The sequence below is a fragment of the Mobula hypostoma genome, chromosome 6 (assembly GCF_963921235.1).
Source record: "Mobula hypostoma chromosome 6, sMobHyp1.1, whole genome shotgun sequence".
Lineage (NCBI taxonomy): Eukaryota > Metazoa > Chordata > Chondrichthyes > Myliobatiformes > Myliobatidae > Mobula > Mobula hypostoma.
The window spans coordinates 18526053-18547095 of NC_086102.1; the positions used below are offsets into that span (position 1 = coordinate 18526053).

Here is a 21043-nt window from a genome sequence, read left to right on the forward strand (position 1 = left end):
CACGCTTCTAGGTCAGGTCAGGGCCTTGCCTTGCTGCTGGTACCACATAGCCTAGTACTACCTGTCTCGGGTTGGGTTGTCGGCGACTCAACTGGCACACCCCCGGTTCACTTCAGTTAACCAGGGAGGAGGGTGTGTAGGCACCCAGCAGGACTAAAAACAAAACCTGTCAAAGGGCGGATGAACTCTTTGTGAGTCAACGGCCACCTACTGTCTGTGTGAGGAGTGGCGTGCCACACAGTCTTCCATTTTGCACCATGTAAGGCATTATGATGACAGACAACCCAACAAACCCTATACTTCCAGAGCCGGGAGGGCTCAGGAACTCTGCGGAACGCCCAGACCCTGGCCGAGACAGGCAGTATGCAGATGCAACCTCAAACCCCACGGGGAGGGTTGAGTCCGACAAGGGGGCTGAGCGAACTGCGCCTCTTTTGCATTGTAAGGTAAAAACGATCATCTCAACCTTCAACGCAAACACCATCCGCCTCTTGCCTTGATGCACAGAGTTGACATCACAGGCAAGCAGCTACGAGATCTCCACCCTGGGGATCCAAGAACACTGTCATGTATGCCCTAACGAAGAGATAAGGTTCACAGAGGTAGAGGGGATGCACCTCAACACCTCATCCGCATGGAGAGAGCTGACGATGATGTCAGCACGAGGTGGAGTAGGGCTGATGTTGAACAGCAAGGCGAAGAGGCACTGAGGGGCGTAGTCTCAGTCAGTGACAGAATCCTTACTGCGGAATTCGACGGAAACCCAGTGACCTCTGTCATTATCTGTTACTCCCCGCACAACTGCAGTGAGGAGAAGGAGGTGGAGGCCTTCTACAGTAAACTTCACGAAGCTGTCACTTCAATACCGGCACATAACTTCCTGGCTGTGCTCGGCTATTTTAATGCCCAGGTTGGACTGGAAGATGTTCCATACTCATACCAAGACTTTACCAACAGAAATGGACAATATCTAGTTGATTTCATCCAGGAACACAGTCTCATTGCCGCCAACACACAATTCAAGAAGCAAGCTGGTAAACTGTGGACATATGAAAACAGAGCCTCCATCTACAGGAAACAGCTCGATTACATCCTCGTAAGAACAAAATGGCGTATTGGTGTGATCAACACAGAAGCCTACAGCACCTTCAACTCGGTCAGTTCTGACCACAGAGTAGTGTCAATGCAAGTGAGACTGAGCCTGCGGCAACCCAAAGCCACAGGTCCCAAGGAGAAGATAGACTGGAAGGCATCCTCCTCACAATCTATGTTTTTACCAGCTTGGGCTGAGAAAAAAAAAATCAAAAATATATAATACATAAATATTGAGAACGTGAGTTGTAGAGTCCTTGAAAATGATTCCATAGTATGTGGAGTCAGTTCAATGTTTAAGGAGATTGAGAAGAAAATAAATTTGTTCTCTTACAGGGTCAGCTATTTTTAGAATTTTCTATTCAAGAAGAGCTGTTGGTACTGAGTCATTAAACCTATTAAAGGCAGAAATCAATTTACTTAGATTTTAGACCAAATTTTGTTCTTTTCTTGGCAGAAGGGTTGAAATTTTGGGTGTCTAACTGAAATTCAAGATGGCAAAATTCGGGGTGGCAGGGTGACGATGGTATCAACCATCATGCCACTGGTAATGCATGGCAACATTGTGGGCTTGTAGATGTGCTTTTAGAAATTCTAGATGTGCATCTCACATCTGCAAAGAATGCTGTCCCAGGAAAACAGCAGCCATCATCAGGGACCCCCACCACTCAGGTCATGCTCTCTTCTCACTGCTGCCATCAGGAGGGAGGTACAGGAGTCCCGGATTCACACTATCAGGTTCAGAAACTGTTATTGCCCTAGACCCAAGAAGCTTGTGAACCAGCGTAGGTAACGTTACTCACCCCACTGCGGAGCTGAGTCCATAACCTGTGGACTCACTTTCATTGACTCTATAACTTACGATCTCAATATTTATTATTTATTTATTATTGTAGTGTTTTTCTTTTTGTATTTACACAACTTGTTTGCAGAGATTCAGTGTGAGTAATAAAAGTCGACAAACTTCTGTAGAAGTGTAATGGAGAGTATATTGACTGGCTGCATCACAATCTGGTATAGAAACACCAATGCTCTTGAACGGAAGATCCTACAAAAAGTAGTGGACCTGGCCCAGTCCATCACGGGTAAAGCCCTCCCTGCCATAGAGCACATCAGCATGGAGTGCTGTTGCAGGAAAGCGGTGTCCATCTGGGACCCAGTTCATGCTCTCTTCTCACTGTTGCCATCAGGAACAGTTGAAATGTTTCAACAACCAATGAACTCACTTTTAAGTTCTCATGTTCTCGATATTTATTGTCTCACTCTCATGTTCTTGATATTTATTATTTATTTATTATTATTATTTCTTGTTTTTGTTGTCTTCTGTGCACTGGTTGAATGCCCAACTTGGTGCAGTCTTTCATTGATTCTGTTGTGGTTATTATTCTATAGATTCATTGAGTATGCCCACAAGTATGCCCATACCTCTCTGACGGTGGTGTCTGAAAAGAGGATGCTGTCCTAGTTGCATGCCATCTTGGACAATGTCTCCCATCCACTAGGTAATGTACTGGGTGGACACAGGAGTACATTCAGCTAGAGACTCTTTCCACCGAGATGCAACATGGAGCATCATAGGAAGTCATTCCTGCCTGTGGCCATCAAACTTTACAACTCCTCCCTTGGAGGGTCAGACACCCTGAGCCAATAGGCTGGTCCTGGACTTATTTCCTGGCATAATTTACATATTACTATTTATGGTTTTATTACTATTTAATTATTTACAGTGCAACTGTAACGAAAACCAATTTCCCCCGGGATCAATAAAGGATGACTATGACTAAGAAAATGAATCTCAGGGTTGTATACGGTGATGTATTTGTATTTTGAAAAACATTTACCTGAAAGGATCTAGTGCTTTCCCAGCGTATATGATGAATAAACTCTTCTTCGGCTTCCAGCTCACGCGACCTTAACTGATGTTACAGTGACAAACTCTGCCACCTTCGTCAGGGATAATGCCTTGGCATGACTAGTTCGGTTGCATTTATACCTTGGTCAAACGTCCCACCTGATTGGTTAGTCCTCATCCAATCAAGTCTCCGCTCTCCCACCTTGTTTACATTCGAATTACATTTCTTACTTTGAGCGAAACCTTCACCTTTGTGAAAATTCTTTTCCTCTAGTTTTATTTCAATGGCTTCCTTCACCAGGCCTTGCACAGCCATTGGCGTGGCACAGTAATTTTGTGCCGTCGAAGGCAATCCTATGGCCATCGCGAATGCAATGTTCTGCTACCACCGATTTCTCAGGGTAACCCAAACAGATACACCTCCTGTGCTCCTTGATGCGGGTTTCCACCATGCGCCCTGTCTGGCAGATATAAAGCTGCTCCGCATTCACAGGGAATCCTGTGAACGCCAACCATCCTGAGTCCCAGGTTGTCTTTGACCTGGCATAAGCTGTGATTTGAGCTTCCTTACAGGTTTGTAGATGGTATTAATCTGGTATTTCTTCAGGATCCTGGCAATCCTTCCAGAAACCATGGAATTATAGGGAAGACGGGTGGTAGCGATGGGTTCTTCCTCATTGTTAGGTTTCCTGGTTACCCAGAGAAATCTGTGGTAGCAGAACATTGCATTCGCAATGGTCATAGGAATGACTTCTACAGCACAAAACCACAGTGCTACGCCAGTGGCTTTTGGGACGGCCTGGTGAAGGAAGCCATTGAAATAAAACTAGAGGAAACTATTTTTAACAAAGATAAAAGCCTTGTTCTAAGTAAGAAGTGTAATTTGATGGTAATCGAGGTGGGACAGCGGAAACCTGATTGGATGAGGACTAAACAATCAGGAGGGATGGAGGATGGAACTATAAATACCATTGGACTAGACGTGCCCAGGCATCATTCCTGAGAAGGTGTCAGAATTTGTCATTAAAAGGTCAGTTAAAATTGATACCCGTACCTGGCTGGAAGCCCAAAAAGAGTTCATAAAGTGATATTAAATCTGTTTCTGAACTTGAAAGGTTGGTAGAAGTGGAAACTCCTTCCACATGTAATTGGTACATAGTTCTGGACTTGAAGAATTATTATTTGCATACAACAGAAAATTACAGAAAGATGGGATTAAGCTGAATATCTCTTTTTCCAGTAATACGTACATGATGATCTGACAGATTATCTTCTGTGCAATAAATTTCCTGTGAATCTACAAAGTTCATTTTTGCACACACAATGCCTTAAATTTGATAGCAAACTTGAAATGTTGATTCTGATCAGAAATACACTCGGCGCCCACTTTATTAGTTACACCTGTACACCTGCTTGTTAATGCAAATAATCTGATCAGCCAATCATGTGGCAGCAGCTCAATGTATTAAAACATGTAGACATGGTCAAGAGGTTTAATTGTTGTTGGACCAAACATCAGAAAAGGGATGAGATAGTCATAGTCATAGCCATACTTTATTGATCCCGGGGGAAATTGGTTTTTGTTGCAGTTGCACCATAATAATTAAATAGTAATAAAACCATAAATAATTAAATAGTAATATGTAAATTATGCCAGGAAATAAGTCCAGGATCAGCCTATTGGCTCAGGGTGTCTGACCATCCAAGGGAGGAGTTGTAAAGTTTGATGGCCACAGGCAGGAATGACTTCCTATGACGCTCTTGTGTTGCATCTCGGTGGAATGAGTCTCTGGCTGAATGTACTCCTGTGCCCACCCAGTACATTATGTAGTGGATGGTGTGATCTGAGTGAGTTTGGTGCTTGAGTATCTCAGAAACTGCTGATCTGGGTTTTCACGCACAACCGTTTTTCAAGTTTACAGAGAATGGTGTGAAAAACAACAAAAAACATTCAGTGGGTGAAAACACCTTGTTAATGAGAGAGGTCAGAGGATAATGGCCAGACTGATTCAAGCTGACAGGAAGGTGACAGTAACTCAAATAACCACGCGTTAAAGCAGTGGTGTGTAAAAGCATCTCTGAACACTCATGTCAAACCTTTAAGTGGATGGGCTACAACAACAGAAGACTGCAAACTTACAGTCAGTGGCCAGTTTATTAGGTACAGGAGGCATGTCATAAAGTGGCCACTGAGTGGAGTGTGCAGGAAGAGAGAAAATGGGATCACATTGACAGAGGAGATAACTGCTTAGGTGTTGTTTTTCTTCTTGTGCTCTTTCTTGGTTAACCATTTTAATGTCCTCTTGCATCTGCAGGGAGAGTGGTGAATGTATCCAGCATGTGCGGTGCCAGAGCTCTGAAGAACTGCAGCCCGGAACTGCAGGTGAAATTCCGCAGCACCACCATCACGGAGGAAGAATTGGTGGAGCTGATGAGGAAGTTTGTTGAGGATGCTAAAAAAGAGGTGCACACCCAGCAGGGCTGGCCCTCCCATGCCTATGGGGTTACAAAGCTGGGGCTTACTGTCCTCTCCAAGATCCTTGCCCGGAGGTTGAGTAAGGAGAGAGCAGCAGACAAGATCCTCTTGAATGCCTGCTGCCCTGGTTGGGTGAAAACCGATATGGCTGGTCCTAATGCACCCGGTACAGCCGAAGAGGGGGCTGTGACCCCCGTTTATTTAGCCCTTCTACCAGAAGGTGCAGAAGGCCCACACGGGGAGTACGTTACCAATAAAACTGTGCAGGAGTGGTAATTTTGAATGATAGGGCCTAGGGTAATATGAAGATCAGAGAGAGCAGAGTTCTGAAGGCTATTCTTGATTTACTAACTGATATGCTGATTCTTGCAAATTTATGATTTTGTTTCATTAATGACTATGCACCTTAGATATTTTCAATAAACAACAGTTATCCAATCCAACCCATTTTGTCTTTAATTTTAATTCATGTTTGTGCTTAATTGGTGTTTTTATTTGTGTTATATTTGAATTGACTCTTATAATGAATTCCAAGAGGCCATTAACTCTCACTTCCTGGCAGCAGATTGGATTGGTTGCCATGATTCTCTAAAGGGCACAGTGCTATGTGTACATGTGTGTCTGTTTATGTACAGTACCGTACAAAAGTCTTAGGCACATACCGTATATATAGCTAGTCCTAAGACTTTTCCACAGTACTGTATTTGTTAACGCGGAGCAGGGAACTACTTTGTAAATCTGGTGGGAGCAAAGGATGTTGTGAATGGTGAGTGTGGAGCGTTGTGGGAGGGGAGTGGGACAGGTGGCAGAGAAGGAGTGCCGGGGCGGGGAGATGGTGCGGGTACGGACATACCCTGCCCTGAGATGCCAAGTAAAATGATTTGATTTCAAACAATTTGTTTGTTGATCATCACTGAAAGTCTCTCTGGGGATTTCCACTGCCCCTCCTCTCCCTTCCCTTTTTCCCAACCATGCTTCCCCTCTCCCTGCCCCCTTCCCACTCTCAGTCCACAATAGAGACCCAGATCAGAATTGGGTTTACCAACACTCATATATGTCATGAAATTTGATTTTTTTTACGGCAGTAGTACAGTGCAAAACATAAAATTATTACAATACTGTGCAAAAGTCTTGGGCACCCTTGCTATATATATTTGTACTGTACATAAATCAGCAGCTTAATACAGTGGCAGAAAGGTTAGTTGGTGACTTAGTATGTGACACATGAGTTGGGATGTTATGTTAAAGTTGTATAAGACATTGGCAAGACCAAATTTAGAGCATTGTATGCAAACAACAGGAATTCTGCAGATGCTGGAAACTCAAGCAACACACATCAAAGTTGCTGGTGAACGCAGCAGGCCAGGCAGCATCTGTAGGAAGAGGTGCAGTCGACGTTTCAGGCCGAGACCCTTCGTCAGGACCTCTTCAACTGGACCTCTTCCTACAGATGCTGCCTGGCCTGCTGCGTTCACCAGCAACTTTGATGTGTGTTGTTAGAGCATTGTATGCAGTTGTGGTCACCTACCTATAGTAAATGTATTAATAAGCTTGAAAGAGTGCCCAGAATATTAAAAAGGATGTTGCTGGGTCTTGAGGACCTGAATTATAAGGAAAGGTTGAATAGGTTAGGGCTTTATTTCCTAGAGTGCGGGAGATTGAGGGGAGAACTTTTAGTTGTATACAAAAATGAGGGAGAACTTCACTCCTAGAATGGTGCGATTGTGGAATGACCTGCCAGCAGAAGTGAAAGATTCATGTTCAGTTGTAATATTTGAGAGTCGTCCGAATAGGGATAGGGATGAGAGAGATACGGAGGCCTGTGGTCCAGGCACAGATCAATGGGACTAGGCAGAACACCAGGGTGGCATGAACTAGGTGGGACAGAGGGCTTGATTCTGTGCTCTTGTGCTCTTATTGCTCCAAAGAAGGGAGAAGAATGGGTTGGGTAAAAACTAGTAAGTAAGTGCTGGAACCCAGTGAGGAAGGGTGATCGTCAGATTGGGGGGTGGGGGTGGGTGGCTGAAGCTGGCAGGTGATTGGTGGAGGCGACAAAGTGCTGCAGGTGGTGGAATCTAATTGGAGAGGAGAGGGCAGTGTGGAATCAAGTGAGGAATACAGAGGCCAGATGGGAACAATGGGGGGGGGGAAGGGGACGCAATGAGAGGTGTGTGTTCAACGTTCAAAGTAAAATTATTAACAAAGTACATATATGTGTCACTGGAGCAGGGATCCAATCGCAGACCCAGTACTGTGCACACTGTGATATTAATCGAGTAGCAAATCCCGAGGTGCAAACAGTCGGCGTCAAAGTTCAGGCAGAGATCAAAACATCCAGAGAAATCTGAAGACCAGAATCGGGGAAACAGGCAGAGTAGGTAATCAGATGGACTGAGTACAGATACAAATGCTGGAAAGACTCAGGAAAATTCACTGGCACAATTTGACAACGAACAGGTGAAGACACAGGACTGAAATACACTGAGCAATAACCAGAGAGGCAGATGATAGGTGGAGCACAATGAGACAGAAGTGGCAGCAAAACAGGTTATTATGAGAAACAGGTGAGAGGCAGAGTACTCAGTAATACAGGGTCCGGAGTGGAACAGGAGCACATGGCAATACAAAACCACAGACTGACAGCTAGGGGGAGAACACACAAAAAGACACAGTTCAACTGGAGGTACTGACAATGTGTCACCATATACTGCACTGCAATTCATTTTCTTGTGGGCATTCAGAGAACAGAGAAATGCAACAGAATCAAAGAAAACTACCCACAAAGACTGACAAGCAACCGATGCGCAAAAGAAGACAAACTCGTAAGTTTAAAAAACACAATAATAATAAATAATACTGAGAACATGAGTGGTAGAGTCCTTGAAAGTGAGTCCGTAGGTTGTGGGATCAGTTAAGTGTTGAAGCGAGTGGAATTATCAATGCTGGTTCGGGAGCCTGATGGCTGAAGGGTAATAGCTGTTCCTGAACCTGGTAGTGTGGGATCCAAGGCCCCTGTACCTCCTTCCCGATGGCAGTAGTGAGAAGAGAACATGGCCAGGATGGTGGGGGTCATTGATGAATGCAGCCATCTTGTGGCAGCGCCATGTGGGTGATCGTGGTTTGATCCTTGAAGTCAGATCGCCTGGCTGTACTTCCCTGGCTGGACTGGACAATATTCAGGAATTCATCATTGAGTCTGAATGAATACACCACAGTTGTCACCAACTTTATCAAGACCTGTGTGGATGCGTGTGTGCATTGAGAACATACTGGACTTACCCAAATTAAAAGCCATGGATGAACCAGAAAATCTGTAGTCTGCTGAGGGCTACATATGTGGCATTCAAGATTGGTGATCCAGAGATATACAAGAAGTCCAGGTATGACCTACAGAAGGTATCATAAGGGCAAAAAAAAAATTTCTGATTGACGTTAGAGAGTGAATCAGATGCACGTCCGCTGTGGCAAGGTTTGCAGACCACTACTTTCTACAAGAAAAAATCAAATGGCTGTGATGCTTCTCTCCCAGATGAGCTCAATCCCTTTTGTGCATGTTTTGAAAGGGAGAATAAAACCACACCTGTGCAAATCCCCATAGCATCTGGTGAAGTTGTGATTGCTCTTGGAGACCAATGTCAGATCATCTTTCAAAAGGGTGAACCCTTGCAAGATATCAGTCCCTGATGACGTACATGGTGGGACTCCGAAAACCTGTGCCAACCAACTGGCAGGCGTGTTCAAGGCCATCTTCAATCTTCCATTGCTGCAGTCGGAGGCTCCCACTTGCTGAAGGGTGACAATCATACCGGTGCTCAATCAGAGCAGGGTGAAACCTGAACAAGAGAAAACCTGAAGATGCTGGAAATCCAAGCAACACACATAAAATGCTGGAGGAACTCATCAGGCCAGGCAGCACCTATGCAAAAAAGTAGAGTCGGCCTTTGGCAGGGCTGAGTAGGGTGAGCTGCCTCAGTAACGATCACCCAATGACCCCTACATCTACTGTGATGAAGTGCTTTCAGAAGCTGGTCATGGCTGGAATCAACTCCTGCATTGGCAAAGACATGGACCCACTGCAATCTGCCCTTCACTACAAAAGGTCTACAGTGGATGCAATCTCATTGGCTCTCCAATTGGCTTTGAATCACTTGGACAATACTATCACCTGTCAGGCTGCTGTTTATTGGCAACAGATCAGATTTTAACACAATCATACCCTCAAATCTAATCCACAAGCCCCGAAACCTGAGTCTCTCTACCTCCCTCTGAAATTGGATCCTAGACTTCTTCGCTGGTAGACCACAGTTTGTGCATACAAGAAAAATCATCTACTTCTCACTGATAGTCCATGGCTCATCTCAGGGATGTGTGCTTAGCCCATTGCTTTACTCTCTCTACACCCATGACTGTGTAGCTAGGCACAGCAAAAACACCAGCTATAAATTTGCCAATGACACAACTATTATTGGCAGGATTTCAGATAGTGACGAGGAGGCGTACAGGAGCAAGATAGATCAGCTGGTTGAGTGGTGTCGCAGCAACAACCTTGCACTCAACGTCAGTAAGGTCAAGGAACTGATTGTGAACTTCAGGAAGGAACACACACCAGTCCTCATCGAAGGATCAGAAGTGGAAAGGGTGGGAAGTTCATGGGTGTCAACATCTCTGAAGATCTGTCCTGGGTGCATCATATTGATGCAATTAGAAAGAAGGCACGGCAGCGGCTGTATTTCATTAGGAGTTTGAGGATAATTGGTAGTCACCGAAGTCACTCGCAAATTTCTACAGATGTACCATCGAGAGCATTCTAACCGGTTGCATCACCTTCTGGTATGGAGGGGCCACTGCACAGGATCGGAAAAAGCTGCAGAAAGTTACACGACCCAGGACATGCCCTCCTCTCATTGCTACCATCTAGTCAGAGGTACAAGAGCCTGAAGACACACACTCAAAAGAAAAGAAATGGAGGAGTGTGCATGGGTTCATTGTGCACTTTAAGACACACACTCAATGTTCTAGGAACAGCTTCTTCCCCTCCGCCATCAGATTTCTGCATGCACAGTGAATCCAAGTACATTAACTCACTTTTTTTGCTCTCTTTGAGTGAACTTGGCCTTTTTCTCCTTGGAGCGATGGAAGATGAGAGGTGACCTGATTAGGCATTGATCGCATGGATAGCCGGAGGCTTTTTCCCAGGGCTGAAATCGCTAGCAGGAGGAGGCATAGTTGTAAGGTGCTTGGAAGAGGGTACAGAGGGGATGTCAGAGGTAAGATTTTCACACAGGGAGTGGTGAGTGCCTGGAATGCTCTGCCAGCAAAGGTGGTGGAGGCAGATACAATAGCGTCTTTTAAGAGATTCTTAGATAGGTACATGGAGCTTAGAAAAATAGAGGGCTATGCGCTAGGGAAATTCTAGGCAGTTTCTAGAGTAGGTTACATGGTTGGCATAACATTGTGGGCCGAACGGCCTGTAATGTACTGTAGACTTCATGTTCTATGATCTGTTTGTCTTGATATTTAATTTAACCTTTAATATATGTATTTATTCTTAACATAATTTATATTTTAATTATGTATTGCACTGTACTGCTGCAGCAAAACAACAAATTTCGTGACATATGACAGTGATATTAAACTGATTCTGATGGACTGGGGCAGCAATAAGGAACAGTGTGATGGGGCAGGGGTGGATGTAGGAGGAACTTGGTAGATCAGGAAAGGAGAGAAAATGAACAGAGGGGACGCAGATTACCAGAAGTTGGATAATTCAATATTCATGTGGTCCGGTTATGGACTATCTAGGCTAACTTAGTAGTTTGGCTTTTCCTGCTGTCTCAATAGACATATCTGTAGTTGATCATAAGCCCCACCTTTCCTGCCCCCGCCAGGTTCATATCCCAATAGAGGAGCAGCTTGAGTAAACCCACACCCTCACAAGAAAAGAAATGCGTAGATTCTACATAGTTTCTGCGTGAGATCAGCGGCAAGTTAAGACAAACATAGCTGAGAGAAAAAAAAGTGAGATAGCAAAGAAATATCTATAAGTATCTAAATATCAAAGAAAACTCTTATCAGTGAGTGATCGTCTTAGTCGCTTTTCTTGTGATTGCAAGTCCTTGTTGGGCATTGGTGGGGTGGAAGGTTGCAAATCCAGTTCATTGGTTTATTGGCGAATGGTGGGTGAACTGCGTGGCTTCGGTCATGGCGAGAACTAGGTCTTAAGCTGTGGTGCGGCCTGTTTGTAGCTGCCCAGTGCTCACTTGACAGAAGAAGAGCTGTATTGTGTTCGAATGCCGATTGATGCAACATTCCTGAATTAGGGACTTGGACTATAAACATAGAACATAGAAATTTACAGCACATTACAGGCCCTTCAGCCCACTATGCTGTGTCGACCATGTAATATAGCCCTCTATTTTTCTAAGCTCCATGTACCTATCCAAGAGGCTTTTAAAAGACCCTATTGTGTCCGCTTCCACCACCGCTGCTAGCAGTGCATTCCACACACCCACCACTCTCTGTGTGAAAAACTTACCCTTGACCTCCCCTATTTCCATCCATCACAGAACACTCATTTGGCAAACTGGTCTCCACAATACTCTCACTCAGGAGACACAAGTGCATTAAATTTGGGTGGTGTCTGGCTAATCGAGACCTGGTCACAGCAGGACTAAAAGTGTTCAAAAACCAGTCTGCCAGTTATCTGTCCTAAAAGACAAGCCGAGGAAGGACTGGGTCTCAAACCTAGTGAAAAGATAGACTTTCTCCATAAGTGGCTTGGTGGCTAATCACTGCAATATGTAAGAAGGGTTAGGGCAGTTTACATTAATAATCCAGCTATGGGTTTACAAATAGGCTGTAGAAGAGACTGGACAAATGCTGTGTCTCTGCAGAGGCAATCGAAGAATCTCTCTTCAAGAGACTTGATAATTTTCCAAAGCTCTCACACAAAGAACCACAGACATTACAGGAGCTTGCAGATCTGTTGTCGTAACAGCAAGCTGCAAAAAAAAGAGTTATTTATTAGGGCTGAGTTTCTTGAACATAGCAAGAGGAATAAACTTGAAAGTAGAGAACCTACCAAACAACATACAAGATCAGTTAATAGCTGAAGCACCATGCCCCTTATCCACCATTATCATTCTCTGTGGACTTCATCTGCCACCACACACAAATATGAAATGCTCCTAGTTTTATGCTATCAACTTCTGGTAACATCTCTTTCAGAGAGGTTTCCAGCAAAAGCATGCAGAGAATGGAGTGATATGGTGCCATTAGCTTAACTCATTCAGTGCAATATCTTAGGATAAAGGACCTATATCTGACCTCTACTCTTCTATGTTCAAACTTAAATTCCTTCTACATCAAATTTAACTTAAGTTCATCTTGACTCATTGTTTAGTCCTCCAAGAACAAGAAGAAGAAATTAGGGTAGACAGTAGAGCTAAAAATGTTTAGTTGCTAAAATGCTAAATTAATAATTCTCGTGGAATGCAAAACTGAATCAGAGATGCTAAAATCATCAGGATTGGATCACATTATACAGAAACTGATAAGTAGACTATTTAATCACAGCCTATGATAATTATGAGGAGATTGGGTGGGTAATTCAATACAAAACCCACGTGATTGGGTAATTACTGCGTCCAGGACGTAAGTGCAATCACGGAGAAAGCACGGCTACTTCCTTAGAAGTTTGCAAAGATTTGGCACGGCATCTAAAACTTTGACAAGCTTCTATAGATGTGTGATGAAATGTATATTGACAGGCTGCATCACAGCCTGGTATGGAAACACCAATACCCTTGAATGGAAAATCCTGAAAAAAGTAGTGGATACAGCCCAGTCCATCACGGGTAAAGCTCTCCCCCCACCATTGAGCATATCTACTCAGAGCGTTGTTGCAGGAAAGCAACATCCATCATCAGGGACCCCCGCCACCCAGGTCATGCTCTCTGCTCGCTGCTGCCATCAGGAAGAAGGTACAGGAGCTCCACAATCGCTCCACCAAGTTCAGTAACAGTTATTGCCTCCCAACCGTCAGGCTCTTGAAATAAAGGGGATAACTTCACTCAACTTCACTTTGCCCTATTACTCAAATGTTCCCACAACCTATGGCCTCACTTTCAAGGACTCTTCATCTCACGTTCTCAATATTTATTGTTTACTTATTTATTATTTTACTTTTTCTTTTGTATTTGTACAGTTTGTTGTCGTTTGCCCGCTCTGTCACGTGCAGTCTTTCATTGATTCTATTATGATTCTTGGATTTACTGAGTATGCCTGCAAGAAAATGAACCTCAGGGTTGTATATGGTTGCATATATGTATTTTGATAATAAATATACTTTGAACTTTGAACGTTTAGGAGAGTCCCAAGACCAGAGCGCACAGCCTCAGAATACAAGGACAGAGAAAACAGAGATGAGGGGGAATTTGTCTAGCCAGAGCATGGTGAATGTGTGGAATTCATCGCCACAGACAAGAGGCCAAGCCATTGGGTATATTTAAAGCAGAGGATGATAGGTTCTTGATTGGTAAGGGCATTAAAGGTTATGGGGAGAAGGCAAGAGAATGGGTTTGAGAGGGAAAGTAAATCGTCTATATTTGAACAGCTCAGCAGACTTGATGGGCTGAATGGCTTAAATCTGCTCCTACATCTTATGGCCTTATGTCTGAGTGGGTAGTCAGCACAATGACTTTAAATTAGCTGAAAGTGCTTTTGGTAGCAGTTGGGGGGAAAAAAACCGCATTAGCTGGGAGATGGTTCACATGTTGGGCTGATTAGACATTTGCATTAACAGGCAGTTGTACAGGTATACTTAATAAAGTGGCCACTGAGTGTATCTCACTCATGTATGCTTTTTCATCAATAATGGTGTCATCAGGGAAGTTATAGAAGGTGTTGGAGCTGTGCCTAGCCACACAGTTTTGTGTGCAGAGTGAGAGCAGAGCAGTGGGCTAAGTATGTATTCTTGAGAAGTGCTTATGTTGATTGTTAGTGAGAAGGAGATGTTATTACTGATCAACACTGACTTGGTCTCCTGATAAGGAAGTTGAGGATCCAGTAAGCATTCGGCACGGACTCGAAGGGCCGAGATGGCCTATTTCCGTGCTGTAATTGTTACATGGTTATATCTGGTTATCTCAATACAATTTAGATTCAAAAGATTCAAAAAAACTTTATTGTCATTCTAACCATACATCAGCTCTGCAGGGCAGAATGAGACAGCGTTTCTCAGGGGCAGTGCAATCGTAACATAATAAACACAACACTAAATAATAAACATAACAATAAATAATAAAACACAACAGCCACATGTCAGTTAAAATCAGTTATAAGTGTCCAGTGCAAGTTAAAAGTGTCCAAAGCAGAGTCAGGTGGAGCAGCTATTTAGCAGTCTGACTGCCTGTGGGAGGAAGCTGTTTAGTAGCCTTGTGGTTTTAGTTTTAATGCTCCTGTAATGTTTGCCTGATGGCAGAAGAACAAACAGTTCATGGAGAGGGTGTGAGGGGTCTTTAATGATGCACCGTGTCTTCTGGAGGCATCGACTCTGAAAGAGGTCTTGGACAGAAGGTAGGGAGACCCCAATAACCAATAAAACGTGGAGATTAGCAGCTCAATTTTACACATTGCACATTTCAATTAGTTTTCCCTTCAGCCTCCTCTAGTGGTCAGAAATTCCACCCCAGATGCTCATAGATTGCTGTATTTGCACATGAACCGTGGAGAGCATTCGAACTGATTGTATCCCTGTCTGGTTTGGAAGGGCCATTGCACAGGGTTGCAAACTCAGCCAGCTCCATCGTGGGCACTAACCTCCCTAGCACTGGCAACATCTTCAAAAGCAATTGCCTGAAAAAGGTGGCATCCATCATTAAGGACGCCCACCACCCAAGACAAGCCAACTTCTCATTGCTACCATCACGGCTGAAGAACAGGAGCCTCAAGACCCACACTCAACATTTTAGGAAAACTTCTTCCCCTCCATCATGAGATGTCTGAACAATCTATGGACACTACCTTTCTATTTCACGCTACTACTTTCATTTCTGCACTACTTATTGATCTAATTGATTTTTAATCTATCTTTCATATTGAAACCTGCAGCAAATTTTTAATGTATTAGCTCTGTATTGCTGCAAAAAAAACAATATATTTAATGACATACAGTACCTGGCAAAAGTCTTAAGTATATATATAAACTAGGGTGCCTTTGACTTTTGCACAATACTGTATTTGTCAAAGTGGAGCAGAGAGAGTTTGTAATTCTGCCAGGAGCAAAAGATTTTGGGAACAGTGAGGGTGGAGCGCTGTGGGAGGGGAAAGATTGAAAACACGTGGCAGACTAAGGAGTGCCAGGACCAGGAGATGGAGAGGGCACAGACACACCTAACCCTGAGAATTAGGACTGCACAAATTATCCTAAGTGTGTGTAAGTGGAAGAAGAATCTCAGGCTGTGAGGGGTTCCTTCTGGATTGTAATGAGTGGGTATACTTTTCAAGACTCAGGATTGTTTAATGTCATTTCCAATACCTAAATTAAAGGGGAATAAAATAATTGTTACTCTGGTTCCTATGCAGCACAATAACACAATAAGGAATACAGTAAAAAACATAATAAATATAAATAGGTACAAAGGATATTTTATATGCATAGATTGATTGTATGTCCAATCATACAATCCTGTATTTGGCAGTTTGTTTCGGGCCAAATGAGCGATCTGGCACTTGGCTGTCTCCAAGGGCGTTTGGTGAGTGTGCGGCCTGGAGACGGGCTATGAGCCCATGATCGACTCCATTTCTTGCCAGTCCCGCTGATTAAAGCATTGAGGAAGATTGAAATCAACCAGGATGTTCCGTACTGTCTCTCTCTCCCTCTCATCTGCTGCTCCTGGAGGAGGGTGCCTACGTAAGAATGCCCTCTCTCTCTCTCACTCACTCAATGCAGTCAGAGGATGGTGCCAGAGTCCATGGGTCTTGGGCAAGGTTTTATCAACATGGTTTGTGGATCAGACTCAGTATTTCACGTTATGATGTGTTTCTAGTTTCTGGTTGCTGCTTTTTTTTTGTTGTTTTGTGCATTTTTGATCAGGCCGGATGAGTGCTATGGCTTGCGGATAGCTAGAGACATGGCACCGGATTGAACTGAACTGAACATGCCTGGACTCTAAATGTCTTAGATTTTTTTTATTCTGTGTTTTTCACTTTTTTGTCATTTGTGTGATTTGAATTTTTTTTTGCGCATTGGAGTCTTCAGTTACGGCAGTCTGTGAGAAGAGGAATCTCAGGGTTGTATACTGCATACTGCTAAGTGTACTTCGAATCTTGAATAGGTACAGAAATGTACACAAGGTGACTGACAGGAAATGATAAAGTGGTGGTGGAGGAGTGGGTTAGTGGTGGTGATGTTGATCAGTCTTACTGCTTGGAGGAAATAACAGTATTTGAGTCTGGTGGTCCTGACGGCAGCGGGATAAACAGTCCACGAGCTGGTGGATGGGATCCTTCCTGATGAAAGAAGCTCCTTTCCGGATCCTTTCTCTACACGTGTTCCTGTTGGCGGGGAGGCCGGTGCCCGTGACGCATTGGGCAGTTTTGACTACCCGTTCTAAACGCATTCTTTCGAGAATAGATGGACACGTGATGTTTAGGCACCAGTTTATGAGGCAGTTAATCAATCCCACATCCTCCTTCGATAACATTATGCAAAAAAGTCTGAAAACGTGGACTTAATCTACAACGTTTAATCAGAACTGGGAAATAATCAAACAGAAAAGATATTACAAGTGAACTGAAATATAATCCAAATGAATTGTTTTTTTTTAAATTGTAGCAGTGGGATGCGATAATGCAAACACAGCAGAAAAGATCCTGTGTGAAATTATTCCTACATTATGTCATAAAAATCATGAAGTCTGAGAAAAGATGAAATGTTGAAAATAGTCAACGTTTCGGGCAACTTCTCTGGAAATCGTGGCTGCAACCCACTCCGCTGAGCACCTCCAAAAAATGCTCAGTTTCATTGTACAGTAATTACAGAAAAAGCGGGAAGGCTTGAACGACCAAGCCGATATAAACTTGGAAAATGTATGTGTCATAACAATGACAATCCCCTCGCAAAAATAGATATATTCCAAATACTCCCAGATCGATTTAGCATTTTACCACTTACGACGTATTTATTTTAGGAGGAAATTGCAAATCGTCTCCGCCGGGGATTGGATTCTACCACATCAGTGGGAACCGCGTTGGTAGTCATCCCGTGGAAGTGTTGTTTTGCACCGTGAGTCGTGGACACCTCTGCTTCGAGTTCGATTTTGTTACTAAAGCAGACGTAGAGGGTGGGGGAAACCCCTCTCATTGGGGGTTCCGGGCGGCGGATGACAGTGTTACATCGGCGGCATCCCCCACCCCTACAGCGGGAATGCCTGCGTTCCATCCGAACGTTGATACATGCGGAATGTCACCGCGTTCGTGGCTCTGTGAGCTCCTGACGTAAGTCCCCTCCCTGTCCTCAGCTGAGTGCGGACACCCTCCGAGCCGGGCCAGTGTTCTCCGCCCCTGCTGTCACTGCATATCTGGTGAGTAGCTACTTCCCAACACCTCATCTTTATTTGTCTTATTCCTCCCTACCCCCGTGCCCCTTCGGACGACTGCATTGTTTTCTTCATATCTGTTTTGTCGAATTGTGGGTGTCAGTGTATAACATCCCCGGGATTAGAGACGATGTTGTCATGTCCGGCTTTGCACAACACCAATTCTGCTCCGAAAGCGTCAGATCATCCTTAAACGATGCATTAGCAAGCAGTTGGAGTTGCTGTCCAAGAACTACGCTGAAATAAATACCGAAGAGCAGAACGCACTTTGAAGAACGTGTAGGCAGTTACGAAGGTTTAAAACGATAACTCCAATAATCACATTGTTGGTTATTTGGAATAGCTTTCTTGTAGGCTGGTGAGTTGTGCCTTCGCGTACTTCATAAGGATTGCGACTTTGACTTCATGTTGAGCGTTTTGTTTCTGGCCTTGCTCTGTTTTGTAATAACTGAAGTCTCGGATGTTTTGCATTTTAATCTCATTTTCTTTAGTTTAGGTGGCGAAATAAATTGTATTTATGTTCACTTGTAACAGCTTAGCTTGGAAACTTTCGCAATCACCCTAAAAAAGTTTTGGATCAATATTGCAACATTTTCATTCAATTTCCTTAGCAACGTTGTTCTTAGTAAGACATCCTGTGTGCAAATAGGAATGTTACTTTCTAGTCAGATTAATCTAGGAGCAAAAAGAAACTTCTGCTGTTAAGACCTAGTTCATCCGTTTGTTCTTTGCTGAAGTACAGTGCTGTATATACTTCGGAATTGTGTGTTATTCTACTCCTTTTATATTTAAGTTTAGATTCCTTTAATATCAGAGAATATATATAGTATATAACCTGAAATTCGTACTCTTCACAGGCATATGAGAGACCCCATAGAATGAATGATAGAACATCAAAGTCCTGACCCCCCCCCACCCTTTGCAGAAGCAGCATCAAATGTGTCCTAATTTGAAGGTAACCATTCAGAGTCTTAGAGTCATACAACATGGAAATGGATACTTTGGCCCCACCAATTCATAGCAACTAAGATTGCTATCTAAGCCAGTCCCATTTGCCCGTCTTTGGCCTGTATCCCTTAAACCAGTGGTTCCCCTACCATTAACCGAGAGGTCACTGGACCCCAGGTTCGAACCCTTTCCTAACTATTTATCTGTTTAGGTGTCTTTTACATGTTGTTAATGCATCTGCCTCGAAAACACTTCCTCTGGCAGCTCATTCCACGTGTGGGCCTCTTGTACGAAAAAGAAGAATTCTTGATTCTTGTGACGGTAGCTGTAACACCATATTCTGTTAATGCTTTTAATTCTCTGCTTTGTTGATTTCCATACAGTATGTTTTAGCAGAAGGCAATGGCAAAACACTTCCGTAGAAAAATTTGCCCAGAACTATCGCGGTTAAATAAACAATGATCATCCACATCCAACGATGTAGCACACGATGATGATGTGTTGAAATGATCTGCATGGATGGCTTGCAAAACTAATTTTGCACTCTATCTTCTGACAGTAATAAGTTATTTATTAATTACTGCCATCCAGGTGAAACAGTTGCTCCTTGGGTTCCTATTAAATCTCTCTCCTTCCCCACCGTAGAAACCTATGTCCTCTGGTCCTTGATTCCCCAATCCTGGGAAAAGACTGTACACATTCAAATGAATCCATTTCCATTAGTTTGTGCTATTCTCTTTATTTGATGCTGTGCTGCTGTATGTAGCTTCCTCAGTGAAGACAAACACCTCAAGGTTGATAACACCACCTTATAGAGCCCATCTAGTCTGTGCTGAACCACTAATCTGCCTAGTCCCATCAACCTGCACTTGGACTGTAGCCCTTCATAACCCCCACCCCCATCCATGTACCCATCCAAATTTCTCTTAAGTATTGAAATTGACCCCGCATCCACCACTTGAGCTGGCAGCTCGTTCCACACTCTCACCACTGTCTGAGTGGAGAAGTTACCCCTCATTTTCCCTTCAAAGATTTCACCTTTCATCCTTAACCCATGACCTCTAGTTCTCGTCCCACCCATCTCAGTGGAAAAACCTGCTTGCATTGACCCTATCGTTGACCCTCATAATTTTGTATACTTCTATGAAATCTCCCTTCTGTCTTCTGTGTTTTGGGGAATGGTGTCCTTACCTGTTCAAATCTTCACCACACTCAGGTCCTCAAGTCTCAGCAACATCCTTGTAAATTATATCTGCACTCTTTCAATCTTATTTACATCTTTCCAGTAGGTCGGTGACCAAAACTGCACACAATACTCCACATTAGGCCTTATCAACACCTTATACAATTTCAACATTACATCCCAACTCCTGTACTTAATACATTGATTTATGAAGGTTAATGTGCAGAGAGCTTTCTTTATTGTTCAGTCTACCTGTGACGCCACTTTTAAAGAATTTTAAATCCATATTCTCAGATCCCTCTGTTCTATCACACTCCTCAGTAGCCTACATGTAACACCATGTAAGACCTACCATAGTTGGCCCTCCCAAAGTGCAACACCTCACACTTGTCTGCGTTAAATTCCACCCGACTTTTTTCAGCCCAATTTTACGCGTGACCCAGATCCTGTTACGAGCTTTGATAGTCTTCCTTGCTGTCCACTACACCCCCAATCTTGGTGTTATCTGCAAATCCGCTAATCCAGTTTACCACGTTATCATCCAGATCGTTGGTATCGATGACAAACAACAATGGACCCAGCACCAATCCCGAATGAATCTTCTCGACCAATCTCTCACGTGGGACCTTGTCAAAGTCCGTGTCACAACATCCACTACTTTGACTTCATCAACTATCCTGGTAACTTCCTTGAAAAAATCTATAAGATTGGTTAGACATGACCTACCACAAACAAACCCATACTGACTATTACTAATCAGCTCCTGTCTATCCAAATACTTGTATATATGATCCCTTCGAATGCCTTCCAATAACTTTCCTACTACTGATGTCAGGCTCGCTGACCTATAATTTCCTGGCTTATTCTTAGAGCCTTTCTTAAACAACAGGACA

General features: G+C 43.6%; 2 protein-coding genes across 4 annotated transcripts in view; both read left to right on the forward strand.

Moving 5' to 3' along the window:
* cbr1 (carbonyl reductase 1) overlaps positions 1-5536 on the forward strand; it is a 35588-nt gene extending 30052 nt beyond the window's left edge. Inside the window, exon 3 of the mRNA XM_063050332.1 lies at positions 5260-5536. Coding sequence (XP_062906402.1) covers positions 5260-5392 — 133 coding nt within the window. The 3' untranslated portion in view covers positions 5393-5536. The remainder of the gene's footprint in view (positions 1-5259) is intronic.
* A 12324-nt stretch (positions 5537-17860) lies between these two features.
* Positions 17861-21043, forward strand: part of dop1b (DOP1 leucine zipper like protein B) — a 199853-nt gene continuing 196670 nt past the window's right edge. For 2 of the 3 annotated variants that reach the window (XM_063050333.1, XM_063050335.1), the window contains exon 1: positions 17861-18004. The gene's annotated coding sequence lies outside the window, so the exon portion shown is untranslated. Of the gene's footprint in view, positions 18005-18071; positions 18378-21043 lie in introns of those variants that run through there. The other variant, XM_063050334.1, reaches the window with a different exon arrangement.